At 47.7% G+C, this 14,371-nt stretch overlaps 1 protein-coding gene across 1 annotated transcript in view; it reads right to left on the bottom strand.

The window, feature by feature from the left end:
- Positions 1–14,371, bottom strand: part of HYDIN (HYDIN axonemal central pair apparatus protein) — a 454,160-nt gene that overhangs the window by 55,958 nt on the left and 383,831 nt on the right. The window contains exons 57-64 of the mRNA XM_084644216.1: positions 9,976–10,214; positions 9,478–9,598; positions 8,113–8,317; positions 4,268–4,503; positions 3,023–3,174; positions 2,735–2,924; positions 1,577–1,685; positions 564–824 (exon numbers count right to left, since the gene is read on the bottom strand). Coding sequence (XP_084500342.1) covers positions 564–824; positions 1,577–1,685; positions 2,735–2,924; positions 3,023–3,174; positions 4,268–4,503; positions 8,113–8,317; positions 9,478–9,598; positions 9,976–10,214 — 1,513 coding nt within the window. The remainder of the gene's footprint in view (positions 1–563; positions 825–1,576; positions 1,686–2,734; positions 2,925–3,022; positions 3,175–4,267; positions 4,504–8,112; positions 8,318–9,477; positions 9,599–9,975; positions 10,215–14,371) is intronic.

The raw sequence follows: 14,371 nt of genomic DNA, 5'->3' as shown, positions 1-14,371 counted from the left end.
CCCCCAGCCCTGCCCCTTCTCTGCCTCTCCAATAGCTAGATTTCATGGGGGAAGTCTGATTTCATGGTCCATGTCATGTTTTTCATGGCCGTGAATTTGGTAGGGCTCTAACACTAAGTACTACACATGCTAGCAACTCCTGTATAGCTGCAGTCTCCACTGGATGTCACAGAAAGAGGGTGTTTGACCTGACATGTCCCTTTTAGGGATACTCCCCAAGTGCATGTTGGCCATTTCTGACCCTCCTCTTCTATTATTAACAATTAACAGCACTCTTTTCTCTGGACATAAGGTCTCCTCTCTTCTAAGCCCTTGTGTTGTTCCCACTTCCTGCCTGCTCTCAATAGTTTGGTCTTCTTAGCTCCTGGAGCAGCGAAGGTTTTCACCAATCTATATAGCTTCTTCCTCCCCCTTCAAAATCCCAACACCACCAGCTCTTGTCAGCTAAACGGACAGCAACATTTCCATGGACTTCAACAGCAGCAGGCTCATTCATTCCAAAATCCTGATTTACCTTCTAAAAACCTCAAAGGGGCCAAACTATTCTCAACAACACCTCTTACCCTCCACTCTGTCTTCCTCCAGCTGCCCCTCTGCATTCTCCTCGTTGCTCTCTGCTACCAGCCCATGGATGTTCTCCAGCGTGATATCGTCTTGGTAGCCCTCTCCCACCATCTGAATGCAGGTTTCCTCATACTGGTTGTCCACCACTGACAGATGGATTTTCCCTTCCACCCGCTGGGCCAGGCTGGGTTTGAAAAGCACATCAAACTCTGCCGACTCACCATTCTGCAGGATTAGGGAGGCTGTGTGGGGTTTCCTTCCTGCAAAGAAATGGAGCATTTGGGCTGGAAATCAGACCTGAGGGTTGCAGACATACAGAAGGAGACATTCCTAAGAGGTTTGAACAGGAAAACCAGCTAAAGCATGCCTGTCCCCAAACCCTTGTTCTCCTGGAGGGTGGCTGAGTTCCACAGGGAGGAGGTCACATGACAGACTCGCTCCATACTGCAGGGTCTATGAGTATGTCTTTGCTGCAGAATTAACTTGGGCTCTTACTCAAATGCTGGTTCCGACCTGACTCCCATCCACACACAAAACCCTCCTCACTCCATCCAGTGCGATGGTGCTTTCAAACAGGGCTAGCTAGCCTGTCCATGGCTATCGGCTACAGGTGAGGCACTGCTTTCTCTCAGGCTAGTAACCCACCCACTTTGCAGCAAGTACTCAGGCTAAACCATTTGAGTGCTGGTAATCCTCAAATGCCTTCCTACAATTCCCCCGGGTGCCCAGAAGGACAAATTCTCCCCCAGTTCACTGGGAAAGAATCACAGAGCAGCTCAACGCACTGCAGCACAAAGACTCCTGGGAAGTGCCCCGGAAGGCCTGGTGTCTGCAGCACCAATGAGGACCCAGTAACTCAGGCACCACTTTCTGGCCTAGCTGCTCACTCCTGGGCTAGGCTAGTCTTGGGGCTCAGACCCGGGTGCCAATCACCTGACTTAACTTCACAGTGAAGACATCCCCTACGAGAGCTGCTGGAATTCTTCACTTCTGCCAGCGTCATTGCATTTACCTTCTCTGCCCGATTCATCCCCCTCGCTCTGAGCCACATAGAGGCAGTGAGTTGTAGGCCTGGATTTCAGTGAGAAAACTCCATAGTCATCCAAGAGGTCAACCATCACCTGGAGAAAGAAAAACACAAAGCATGGCAACACGGGCTAGGATATGGGGCAGCAAGTGGAGTCATCGAATGTTACCGATGTTCCAGAGAACCAAACACTCATTGCTTTCACTGTTAGAATGTATTAGAATGTAATCAAATAGAACAGACTATATTCCTCTGAAACTGAATAGATTATAATTGGAAATCAACTGAATACAATAGAATGCAATTAGAAGGTAATCAAACAGAACAGAATGTAATTAGAAAGTATTAAAAGGTAACTACAGAATTAAAATAGAATTCATTTTAATACTTTCTAATTACAATCAAGTAGAATAGCATGTAATTATAGTATAATAGCATGTAATCAAATAGAATAGAATGTTACTGAGTAGAATGGAATTAGAACATAATAGAATGTAATTAGAAGGTAATCAAATAAAATAGAATGTAATTAGACAGTATTAAAATGTAATCATGTAGAGCAGAATGGAATTAGAATGTAACAGAAGCATTCTCATAATTATAACCAAACTGTGAAGAGGAAACCAGCTGTCTTCTGATATTGTTAACTAAGAATGACAAATTGGTCAGAAAACCAGACACCCCCAAGGGCAAGTAAGTGAAAGTCAGCCATGCGCGATCTTGGCTGACTGACACCCATTTCAACTAGTGGTTTATCAAGGCACAGAAAGGAGAGCTGGTGCAGAGGGCCATAATATCAGACTGGAGAAGACATTGAAGAAGTTATTGGGAAGGAGACAAAGATGAACAGGCAAAAGCCTTCCCCTTTAGAATTGTCCTATAGAATCTGATAGAAAATAGGAGCTTTTCTATTGTTCTCCAGAAGCATCCTGTGGAATTTAATAGAGAATTATATCCTTACTACGGATGGTTCAAAACACATGCAGAAAGGATCTCATTCTATATTCAATTCCATAGAGTTTTAATGTGCTTTCTAGACATCTCTACTGGCTTCATTTGTGTTAAGTTCTATAAGGCTTGTCCATAACAGGAGGAAAATTTGCTTCATTGCCATTTTTAAGCTTTTGCCTAGCAAGTTATTACCTGGACGGGTATCACGCCACTGTTCTTAAGGACAAAAGGGAGTTTCTCCGAATGCTCGAGCAGGAGCCTCTTGAAGAGGAGCAGTGGGTTCCCTCTTTTGTTGCGGAGGACAGGGCGCAAGATGGTCACTTGGGGGAAGTTCCCATCCCCGGTGATATCAAATGTTAAATTTCGTGATTTAGCGACCAAGCTGCAGGGAGCAGGAAAAAATCATTGTTCCAGGCACATGCCTGCTATGTACACAGGGGACAGGAAAGCCCACGCCCAGGAAACAGTGGGTTAAATTACCTTGGCAGTCCGTCAATGAAAGCCTCAAAAATGCACTGGTAGCTCTGCATCGTCTGTGGGGTGAAAGTCACTGTAGCAAAGGCATGGGAGTGGCTGGGGATGCACATCCGAACGGGATCCACCTCGAAGATGTCATTAATGCGGGCAGCAGCCTTAGGGGAAACCCAGACAGCAGGGGTGGCTATGAAATACCCCTCCCATAGACACAGTCAGTGGAATTCACACACACAAAACATACACAGTATAAGAGCCACAGGGACAAGACTCTTCCCTCAGCCGTCAGGAGATTCTCCTCTCCTGTCTCAAGAAGGGATGTCAAACAGCATGTTTCTTGACTTAACGAATGTACCGTCAGGATCAGAAAAAACCCATCCTGTTCCAAGTGGTGGGAAATAGTGGGGTATTTGAGACAACAGTATGTGATAACTAAAGGTAAGGGCTCACTTTTTAGCAGCCACGACTGCAGCATAGCACATAGCTGTTTGTATGGCTGTATTAGTCACTCAGTTAACCCCACACTTTAGTGTCTAGATTTATTGCCCATCAGACCCTTTGTGTATATCACGAATCTCACTAAACACCAGACTAAATGAGAGAGAGCCATCCAGATGAAGAAGAAGAAAAGAGATTGAAGGGTGCTGAAAACAACCCAGACTGGCTTTATGCCGGGGCAGACCAACACATCAGTGCCATTTCTCTGTGTATAATTTTGTCAAGGGTCAGGATCGACTTAAGGAAGGGGCTTGTCACAGTATGAGATGCTGGCAAGTCTGGCAGTGGAAGGGGGGATAATTAGGGTTACGTATCACAGAACTGTTTGTTGGGCTCTTCTGACTGGCTGCTGTGAGGAATGGGGACTCTGTCACTCCTATGGGTAAGAGGGGACATTTCTCTCTAGGACTCCTTGGGGATTGCTTTATTCTTCCTCACAGTACGTGGTTACTAATCAGATCCATATCTTATCAGATCCCATGTGATCAGTGCTCAGCTTATCGTACCTCATTCCAGGCACCGCCAGCAATGGGCTGATCGGGAGGCTTCACTGTGGATCGGCTTCACGGGATCAGCTTGGGCAGCAGTCTAATACTATTGGGCAGGGGTGGGAGTGACATTCTATTACCCTACACTGGTCCAGACCAGGCAAGGCTGAAACACACATCTCAGAAACCCTGCATGCTGCTCCAACTTGCTTGTGGGGTCTCCAGTGGATGGTCCCACACCCGTCCCTTCAGCTCTTATTCTGACCTTGCTGGAGACAGGCTTGACCGCGAGGACCATGTCACAAGGAATTCTGCCCACATTGGCGATCTTGAACCGAGCTGTTGCCTGGTGCCCAACCAGGACGTTACTGAAGATGAACTTGTTCTCATCTGATACAAACACCCCTCCGCCATCCACTGTCTGCAGGATCTGGTAAAGGTTGATGTTGCTGCAGATCCTATGTTCCTCAAAAATGGTCCCGATGTCATCAACCACAAAGGCTGAGGGAAGATAGACATGACAGCTGAGACCGTGTGTTCTCTTCAGGGCTGAGAAACATAGGCCTAGTTTGTCTTGGGAGCAACTCTACTGACTTCAGTGGCATTAATGCAGGATGAACTTGACTCAAGAATCCTTTTTTTCACGGGTCAGGGTAATGGCACACCCCTGAGTGAGCTGTCAGCAATTTGTATTGAACCTCAGGCCTCTGGATCTTAAGGAATGTGCCTCTATCACCTACATTTGTCTATCCCGCACCCACTCAGTGTGGCGCTCTGTCCTATATCAGTGGTGGCTGGGCCACTCTGAGAGGCGTTTATGAGCCCACTACAGTCTGAGTCAACAATTATTGCCAGCAGGAGAAGCTGGAGATGAGTCAGCAGTGTGCCCTCATTACCAAGAAGGCCAACGGCATATTGGGCTGTATTAGTAGGAGCATTACCAGCAGATCGAGGGCCGTGATCGTTCCCCTCTATTCGGCACTGGTGAGGCCACACCTGGAGTATGGCGTCCAGTTTTGGTCCCCCCGCTACAGAAGGGATGTGGACAAATTAGAGAGAGTCCAGTGGAGGACAATGAAAATGATCAGTGGGCTGGAGCACATGACTTATGAGGAGAGGCTGAGGGAACTGGGGTTATTTAGTCTGCAGAAGAGAAGAATGAGGGGGGATTTGATAGCAGCCTTCAACTACCTGAAGGGGGTTCGAAAGAGGATGGAGCTCGGCTGTTCTCAGTGGTGGCAGATGACAGAACAAGGAGCAATGGTCTCAAGTTGCAGTGGGGGAGGTCTAGGTTGGATACTAGGAAACACTATTTCACTAGGAGGGTGGTGAAGCACTGGAATGGGTCACCTAGGAAGGTGGTAGAATCTCCATCCTTAGAGGTTTTTAAGGCCCAGTTTGACAAACCCTTGGCTGGGATGATTTAGTTGGGGATTGGTCCTGCTTTGAGCAGGGGATTGGACTAGATGACCTCCTGAGTTCTCTTCCAACCCTGATATTCTATGATTCTATGTTCCTTTGACTTGGATACATGTTGCCCGAGTAAGGATGGAGTACAGCTGAAGCACACACTTCAGGGTTTGGCCCAGAATCTATTCCTCAGACCAACTCTTTTCTCATGATCCCTCATGGCAAAAAAGCAACAGCCACTGGGGAATGGCAAAGCAGATATGCTGCAGGTCTCTCCGTCAGCCTATCCAGCCCTTCTAGACGCCAGCCTCTCTCTTGGGAAGGAAGAGGACAGAATGCCCAGCTGTCACATTTAGCTGTCATTTAGCTGTCACAGAGGTATCAGGTATTTCCTAATGTTTCACTGTGTTTTCCCCTGCTTGCTTCTGGCTCAGTCCTGGCTGACTAGAGAGAACGATCATTCCCTGTTCCCCATTGGTCTCGTCCACAGCTGTTGTGGCACCTCTTGGCCTCCCTTTCTCTAGACTGAACATTCCTACTCTCCCAAACTCCATAGGTCAAAGTGGCAAAGAGTCCTGTGGCACCTTACAGACTAACAGATGTATTGGAGCATAAGCTTTCGTGGGTCAATACCCACTTCGTCAGATGCATGTAGTGGAAATTTCCAGAGGCAGGTATAAATATGCAAGCAAGAATCAGGCTAGGGATAAGGAGGTTAGTTCAATCAGGGGGGATGAGGCCCTCTTCTAGCAACTGAGGTGTGAACACCAAGGGAGGAGAAACTGATTTTGTAGTTGGCGAGCCAGTCACAGTCTGTGTTTAATCCTGAGCTGATGGCGTCAAATTTGCAAATGAACTGAAGCTCAGCAGTTTCTCTTTGAAGTCTGGTCCTGAAGGTTTTTTGCTGCAGGATGGCTGCCTTTAAATCTGCTAGTGTGTGTCCAGGGAGGTTGAAGTGTTCTCCTACAGGTTTTTGTATATTGCCGTTCCTAATATCTGATTTGTGTCCATTTATCCTTTTACGTAGGGACTGTCCAGTTTGGCCGATGTACATAGCAGCGGGGCATTGCTGGCACATGATGGCGTAGATTACATTGGTGGACGTGCAGGTGAATGAACCGGTGACGGTGTGGCTGATCTGGTTAGGTCCTGTGATAGTGTCTCTGTTGTAGATACGTGGGCAGAGTTGGCATCGAGGTTTGTTGCATGGATTGGTTCCTGAGTTAGAGTTACTATGGTGCGGTGTGTCGTTGCTGGTGAGAATATGCTTCAGGTTGGCGGGTTGTCTGTGGGCGAGGACTGGCCTGCCTCCCAAGGCCTGTGAAAGTGAGGGATCCTTGTCCAGGATGGGTTGTAGATCACTGATGATGCATTGGAGAGGTTTTAGCTGAGGACTGTATGTGATGGCCAGTGGAGTTCTGTTGGTTTCTTTCTTGGGCTTGTCTCGAAGCAGAAGGCTTCTGGGCACACATCTGGCTCTGTTGATCTGTTTCCTTATTTCCTCGTGCGGGTATCATAGTTTTGAGAATGTCTGAGAAAACAACAGAACTCCACTGGCCATAACATACAGTCCCCTCTGCTCTGTACGTCGGCCAAACTGGACGGTCCCTACGTAAAAGGATAAATGGACACAAATCAGATATTAGGAACGGCAATATACAAAAACCTGTAGGAGAACACTTCAACCTCCCTGGACACACACTAGCAGATTTAAAGGCAACCATCCTGCAGCAAAAAACCTTCAGGACCAGACTTCAAAGAGAAACTGCTGAGCTTCAGTTCATTTGCAAATTTGACGCCATCAGCTCAGGATTAAACACAGACTGTGACTGGCTCGCCAACTACAAAATCAGTTTCTCCTCCCTTGGTGTTTACACCTCAGTTGCTAGAAGAGGGCCTCATCCTCCCTGATTGAACTAACCTCCTTATCCCTAGCCTGATTCTTGCTTGCATATTTATACCTGCCTCTGGAAATTTCCACTACATGCATCTGACGAAGTGGGTATTGACCCACGAAAGCTTATGCTCCAATACATCTGTTAGTCTGTAAGGTGCCACAGGACTCTTTGCCACTTTGACCTATGGAGTTTGGGAGAGTAGGAATGTTCAGTCTAGAGAAAGGGAGGCCAAGAGGTGCCACAACAGCTGTGGACGAGACCAATGGGGAACAGGGAATGATCATTCTCTCTAGTCAGCCAGGACTGAGCCAGAAGCAAGCAGGGGAAAACACAGTGAAACATTAGGAAATACCTGATACCTCTGTGACAGCTAAATAACTGTACAGGCTGTCAGAGGTCACTGTCCCTTCCCCTTACTGCCCTGGTGGATCAGATCGCTGGTTTGTCAGCTCCTGCCTCTTACCTCCCGCAGTTGCCAGCTGATGCCTCAGAAGAAAAGGGTCCTCCCTGCTCCATACAACACACCTAGGTTGGACACCAGCGTGGGGGAATGTCTTCCTGAGCCTGCCTGCAGTGATCAGTTTACACTCTGAAGCATGAGAGTTGGTTACCTACTATCCCATAATGTGCTGCCAAATCCAGCAAGGAATGGAGGCAGGCAGTGGAGATTTTCAAGATGAGCCATGTTCTCTCTCAAGGGGGGTGTGTGTCAAGGATAATGCAACCCCTCTCCATATGCTCCTTGGGGAAGAGGGAGTGGATGCAGTGATTCAGCCAATGGCTGTACGGAACATGTCTATACCTGGTAGGCATGACTCAGCAATTATGGTGTATGGGATGCCTCCCGGATTATCGTCGGGGTCTCTGTCAGCGATGTCGATGGCCAGGTATTCCTCACACTTTCCCACTGGCTCTGCTAAACAATCAACTGTGATGATCTGCTGGCCTCCTGCAGGGATGGATCCAAACCCAGGATACACTGTGAACATGCCTAGAGTGAAGCGAGCCTGCAAAAGAGTCCAGGGAAAGCCTGCCTCAGACATCCTGCCAGTTAACAGTCCCAGGAGTGGAGCATTCCACTCCCTTCATTTCTCCTTGCTTCCCTACAGCCAGTCATGATCACTGCACATTCCCTGGGGCTGCTAAGACCTGGAACAAACTCTCAGTACTCCAACAGCCTTCTAAAGAGGATGCATAAAGCATTGGGTTGTCAGTTTAATGGTCATGCCATGCGCATACAGCCAAGTTCAGGAACCTACCTCAGTCCCCCTGCCCTAGGCAGCAGGGGAAGCACCAGAAACCTTCTGGTCAGCTCAAGAGTGATGCTGACAAACTGTAGAAGAAGCAGCATCTAATCCTCCCTGGTCAAAGGAAGGGGGATTGGGAAGTAAAGGGAGGGGAAAACAGCAAGGATCCTGATTTCTGATAGGGAGCAAAACAAAAAGGAGAAATATCTTCCTGGAAAAGTAGGAGGGAGGAATGAGAGTAGAAAGATTGGGGGAGAGAAAGGGGAAAGCATGTGAGAAAGAAAATCACCCAAAGAAAGAATATCAGCTCTGGAGCAGACATACCGTAAATGAGAACGGCACATTCTCTGATCTAGCTGCCAAGGCAGGGTCGTCCCTGGGGGAGCGGAAGAATTCAGACCGAAGAAGGGCCCTAGCAGACACTGCAGCTGATGTGAGGAGCGGGGTGGACCATGCATCCACCTGCATAGGTGCTGACTCTGTGGGTGCTCCGGGGCTGGAGTACCCACAGGGAAAAATTGGTAGGTGCTCTGCACCCACCGGCAGCTCCCTGGCAGCTCCCCACCCCATCCCCTCTCCTCCACTTCCCAGCTCACCTCACCTCCGTCTCCTCCCCTGAGCGCGCCCTCCCTGCTTCTCCTCTCAGCGCTTGCCACTGCGAAACAGCTGTTTTGCGGCATAACAAGCTGTGGGAGGGAGGGGGAGGAGCAGGAACACGATGCGCTCAGGGGAGGAGGTGGGCAAGAAGTGGGGCTTGGACGGGGATTTGGTGAAGGGGTCCAATAGGGGCAAGAGGCGGAGTTGGGGCGGGGACTTTGGGGAAGGGGTTGGAATGGGGGGAGGGCTAGTGTGGAGTTGGGGCAGGGCCAGGGGCGCGTGAGCACCCACCAGTGCCAGGAGAAGATGGCACCTATGCCCACCTGCGCAACAAAGTTGATGTCCTTCTGAAGAGATTCTGAGCGCTTGCTTTGTTTGCCAACCGGAGGGATTTTGCTTAGGGTCTCGCTGTCACGGGAACGGGAGTGCTTGATGTGGGATGGTCTGGAAGAAACAGCAGAAATACATCGTGCTGGGGTCTCCACTGTGTCCAATCCCCTCCTGGGTTTGACTGTCCCAGAGCTGGGATTGCCCTGGGAAGGGGCACACCCATTCTGAGCAAGTGTCCAAATGTAATACACACAAGTGCATGACTGGCTGAAGGACATTAATAACAACACTGATTACATATATGCAATCTCTCATCCATAAATCCCAGCACTTTACAAAGAAGGGCACTAATAAGCCCGATCTTGTCTGTAGCACTTGTCATCAGCAGAGCTCAAAGTGCTTTACAATGGAGGTCAATGTCATCACCCCCATTTTATAGATGGGGAAACTGAGGCACGGAGTTGTCAGCATTAGCTAGTGCTTTCTCTTACCCCTTTTTTGGTGAGATGGGCAGATCTCGTATTAGCTTGCCGATGAAGTATTTGAAATCAAGAGCGCCTTTGTTCTCCAGAGTGAAGCTGCAGGTCTTACGGGTGCTGTTCATCATGGAGCCAAAGTTGATGAGTGAGGCAGGGGAAATGCTGTACTTAGTGAACAAAGAATTCACTGACACTTTCACTGGAATGCTGGCAATGGTCTCGCCTCCTTCACAGACATTGGGCTCAATCACCTAGGCAGAGGAGGGTGGATTGGCAAGTGGAGTTTAGAGGACTCTGCTGGTCTGTTTCATAAATCCACAGAGTTGCTGCCTACAGCGGGAGCCATGGAACACATAGCCAGGCACTCCCCCCTTGTGTCAGTTCCCTGGTGACTTGAAGGCCTTTGTCATTCCTAAGATTACCCTTGCAAAGACTTGGCAGAAGTCCCTAGGAGCTTTCATAGATTCACAGATTCCAAGGCCAGAAGGGACCACTGGGATCACATTGCCTGACCTCCTGTGAAACACAGGCCAGAGAACTTCCCCCCAGTAATCCCCAGAGAAGAGCTTTTAGAAGAACAGCCAGTCTTGATTTAAAAATTGCTAGTGATGGAGAATCCACCATGACCCTTGGTAAATTGCTCCAGTGTTTAATTACCCTCCCTGTTAAAAATGTATGCCTTATTTCCAGTCTGAATTTGTCTAGCTTCAACTGCCAGCCACTGGATCATGTTAGACCTTTTGTCTGCAGAGCCCATTATCAAATATTTGTTCCCTGCGTAGATACTTATGATCTGTGATCAAGTCACCCTCACGCTTCTCTTTGTTAAACTAAATAGATTGAGCTCTTTTAGTCTATCACTATAAGGCAAGTTTTCTAATGCTTTAAGCATTCTCATGGCTCTTTTCTGAATCCTCTCTAATTTACCAGCATCCTTCTTGAGTTGTGGGCACCAGAACTGGACACAGGATTCCTGCAGTGACTGCACCAATGCCAAATACAGAGGTAAAATAGGTTTCAGAGTGGTAGCCGTGTTAGTCTGTATCAGCAAAAACAACGAGGAGTCCTTGTGGCACTTTAGAGACTGTGACAAAGCTCTGTCCTTGCCTCCGTGGGTCCCGCATTTCCTGATGGATTTCGCTAGCCTCAGAGGCTCACTGTGACCCTCCACGTAACCCTTCTTTCTCTAGATACAAGGGTCACAATCTACTGAGCCATTTTCATCATAAGCCAGTGAGGGAGGTGAGGAGAAGTTATCCTTCCTTGCACAGTCTCTGTTGTCTCCTAGTCTCAGTGATTAATCAGGGGGCAAAGGTGTGGGGGGGAGCCCGGGCCCACCCTCTACTCTGGGGTCCAGCCCAGGGACCCTAATAGTATCAGCTATGGTAGCTCACCTTTTAGAAACATGACATGTATAATTCCCTGGGCTACTTCCCCCCCACAGCAGCCCTCACTTCCTCAAGCTCCACTTCACCCTTACCTCAGGGCCTTCTTCCTTGTGCCTGATATGGTGTGTACTACTCAGCCTCTCCAACAGCGCAACTTCCTCCCACAGCTCCTGACATGGACACCCACCTGACTGACTAGGAGGCTTTTACCTAGTTTCAGCCAGCCCCTGATTGGCTTCAAGTGTCCCAATCAACCTAGCCTTCTCCCTGCCTTCTGGAAAGTTCTTAATTGGCCCCAGGTGTCTTAATTTACCTCGAGCAGCTTCCATTTCACTTAACCTGGTACCAGGGATTTGTTTAGCCTGGAGCTAATATATCTATCTCCCACTACTTTTCTATAGTCATCTGGCCTTGCCCCATCACAAGACTAAGAAATGTATTTGCGCATAAGCTTTCGTGGGCTAAAACCCACTTCATCAGATGCATGGAGTGGAACATACAGTAGGGAGGTATAAATCACAGCATATGAAAAGATGGGAGTTGCCTTACCAAGTGGGGGCCAGTGCTAACAAGCCAATTCAATTTAAGTTGGAAGTAGGCAATTCTTAACAGTTGACAAGAAGGGGTGGAAATCACTTTTGTAGTGTTAATGAAGCCAGTGTAAACAAGGTGGACCATTTCAGACAGTTGACAAGAAGGTGTAAATATTTAGCAAGGGGAAATTAGTTTTTGTAAAAACAATGAAGAGTACTTGTGGCTTGACTAAGAAATTGATTTAGTTTCTGTAGTAACCCATCCACTCCCAGTCTCTATTCAGGCCTAATTTGATGGAGTCCAGTTTGAAAATTAATTCCAGTTCTGCAGTTTCTCGCTGGAGTCTGTTTTTGAAGTTTTTTTGTTGAAGAACTGCCACTTTTAAATCTGTTATTGAGTGACCAGGGAGATTGAAGTGTTCTCCTACTTGTTTTTGAATGTTATAATTCCTGATGTCATATTTGTGTCCATTTATTCTTTTGCGTAGAGATTGTCCAGTTTGGCCAATGCACATGGCAGAGGGGCATTGCTGGCACATGATGGCATATATCACATTGGTAGATGTGCAGGTGAACGAGCCTCTGATAGTGTGGCTAATATGGTTAGGTCCTATGATGGTGTCCCTTAAATAGATATGCGGGCATAGTTGACACCGGGGTTTGTTGCAGGGTTTGGTTCCTGGGTTAGTGTTTTTGTTGTGTAGTTGCTGGTGAGTATTTGCTTCAGGTTGGGGGGCTGCCTGTAAGCAAGGACTGGTCTGTCTCCCAAAGTCTGTGAGAGTGAGGGATCATCCTTCAGGATAGGCTGTAGATCTCTGATGATGCGCTGTAGTGGTTTTAGTTGGGGGCTGTAGGTGACGGCTAGTGGCATTGTGTTACTTTCTTTGTTGGGCCTGTCTTGTAGTAGGTGATTTCTGGGTACTGTTCTGACTCTGTCAATCTGTTTCTTCACTTCACTAAGTGGGTATTGTAGTTTTAAGAAGGCTTGATAGAGATCCTATAGGTGTTTGTCTCTGTCTGAGGGATTGGAACAAATGCAGTTGTATCGTAGAGCTTGGCTGTAGACAATGGATCGTGCAATGTGGTCTGGATGAAAGCTGGAGGCATGTAGGTAAGTAAAGCAGGCAGTAGATTTCCAGTCTAGGGTGGTGTTTATGAGACCATCGTTTATTAGCATTGTAGTGTCTAGGAAGTGGATCTCTTGTGTGGACTGGTCCAGACTGAGGTTGCTGGTGGGGTGGAAATTGTTGAAATCCTGGTGGAATTCCTCAAGGGCCTCCTTCCCATGGGTCCAGATGATGAAGATGTCATCAATGTATCGCAAGTAGAGTAGGGGCGGTAGTGGACGAGAGCTGAGGAAGCCTTGTTCTAAGTCATCCATAAAAATGTTGGCATACTGTGGGGCCAGGCGGGTACCCATAGCAGTCCTGCTGACTTGAAGGTATACATTGTTCCCAAATCTGAAATAGTTGTGAGTGAGGACAAAGTCACAAAGTTCAGCCACCAGGTTTGCAGTGACATTATCGGGGATACTGTTCCTGACGGCTTGTAGTCCATCTTTGAGTGGAATGTTGGTGTAGAGGTCTTCTACATCCATAGTGGCTAGGATGGTGTTTTCTGGAAGATCACCGATGGACTGTAGTTTCCTCAGGAAGTCAGTGTTGTCTCGAAGATAGCTGGGAGTGCTGGTAGCTTAGGGCCTGAGGAGGGAGTCTACATAGCCAGACAACCCTGCTGTCAGGGTGCCAATGCCTGAGATGATGGGGCAACCAGGATTCCCAGGTTTATGGATCTTGGGTAGCAGACAGAATACCCCTGGTGGGGCTCTAGGGATGTGTCTGTGCGGATTTGTTCCTGTGCTTCTTCAGAGAGTTCCTTGAGCAGATGGTGTAGTTTCTTTTGGTAATCCTCAGTGAGATCAGAGGGTAATGGCCTGTAGAATGTGGTAGAATCATAGACTCATAGAATATCAGGGTTGGAAGGGATCTTGGGAGATCATCTAGTCCAACCCACTGCTCAAAGCAGGACCAATCCCCAATTAAGAGTTGTCAGAGAGTTGTCTAGCAGCCTCTCATGCATATTCCGATCTGTTCATGATGGGTCACTAGAGAAACTAAATCAATTTCTTAGTCTCCAAGGTGCCACAAGTACTCCTCATTGTTTTTACAAAAATTAATTTCCGCTTGCTAAATACTCACACCTTCTTGTCAACTGTTTGAAATGGGCCACCTTGTTTACATTGGCCTCATTAACACTACAAAAGTGATTTCCTCCCCTTCTTGTCAACTGTTGAGAATTGCCTACTTCCAACTTAAATTGAATTGGCTTGTTAGCACTGACCCCCACTTTGTACGGCAACTCCTATCTTTTCATATGCTGTGTATTTATATCTCCCTAGTGTATGTTCCACTCCATGCATCTGATGAAGTGGGTTTTAGCCCACAAAAGTTTATGCCCAAATAAATTTGTTAGTCTCTAAAGAGGTAA

The sequence above is a fragment of the Lepidochelys olivacea genome (assembly GCF_965140295.1).
Source record: "Lepidochelys olivacea isolate rLepOli2 genome assembly, chromosome: 12".
Taxonomy (NCBI): domain Eukaryota; kingdom Metazoa; phylum Chordata; order Testudines; family Cheloniidae; genus Lepidochelys; species Lepidochelys olivacea.
Note: the sequence above shows the minus strand (reverse complement) of the source record. Positions and strands in the feature narration are given on the sequence as shown.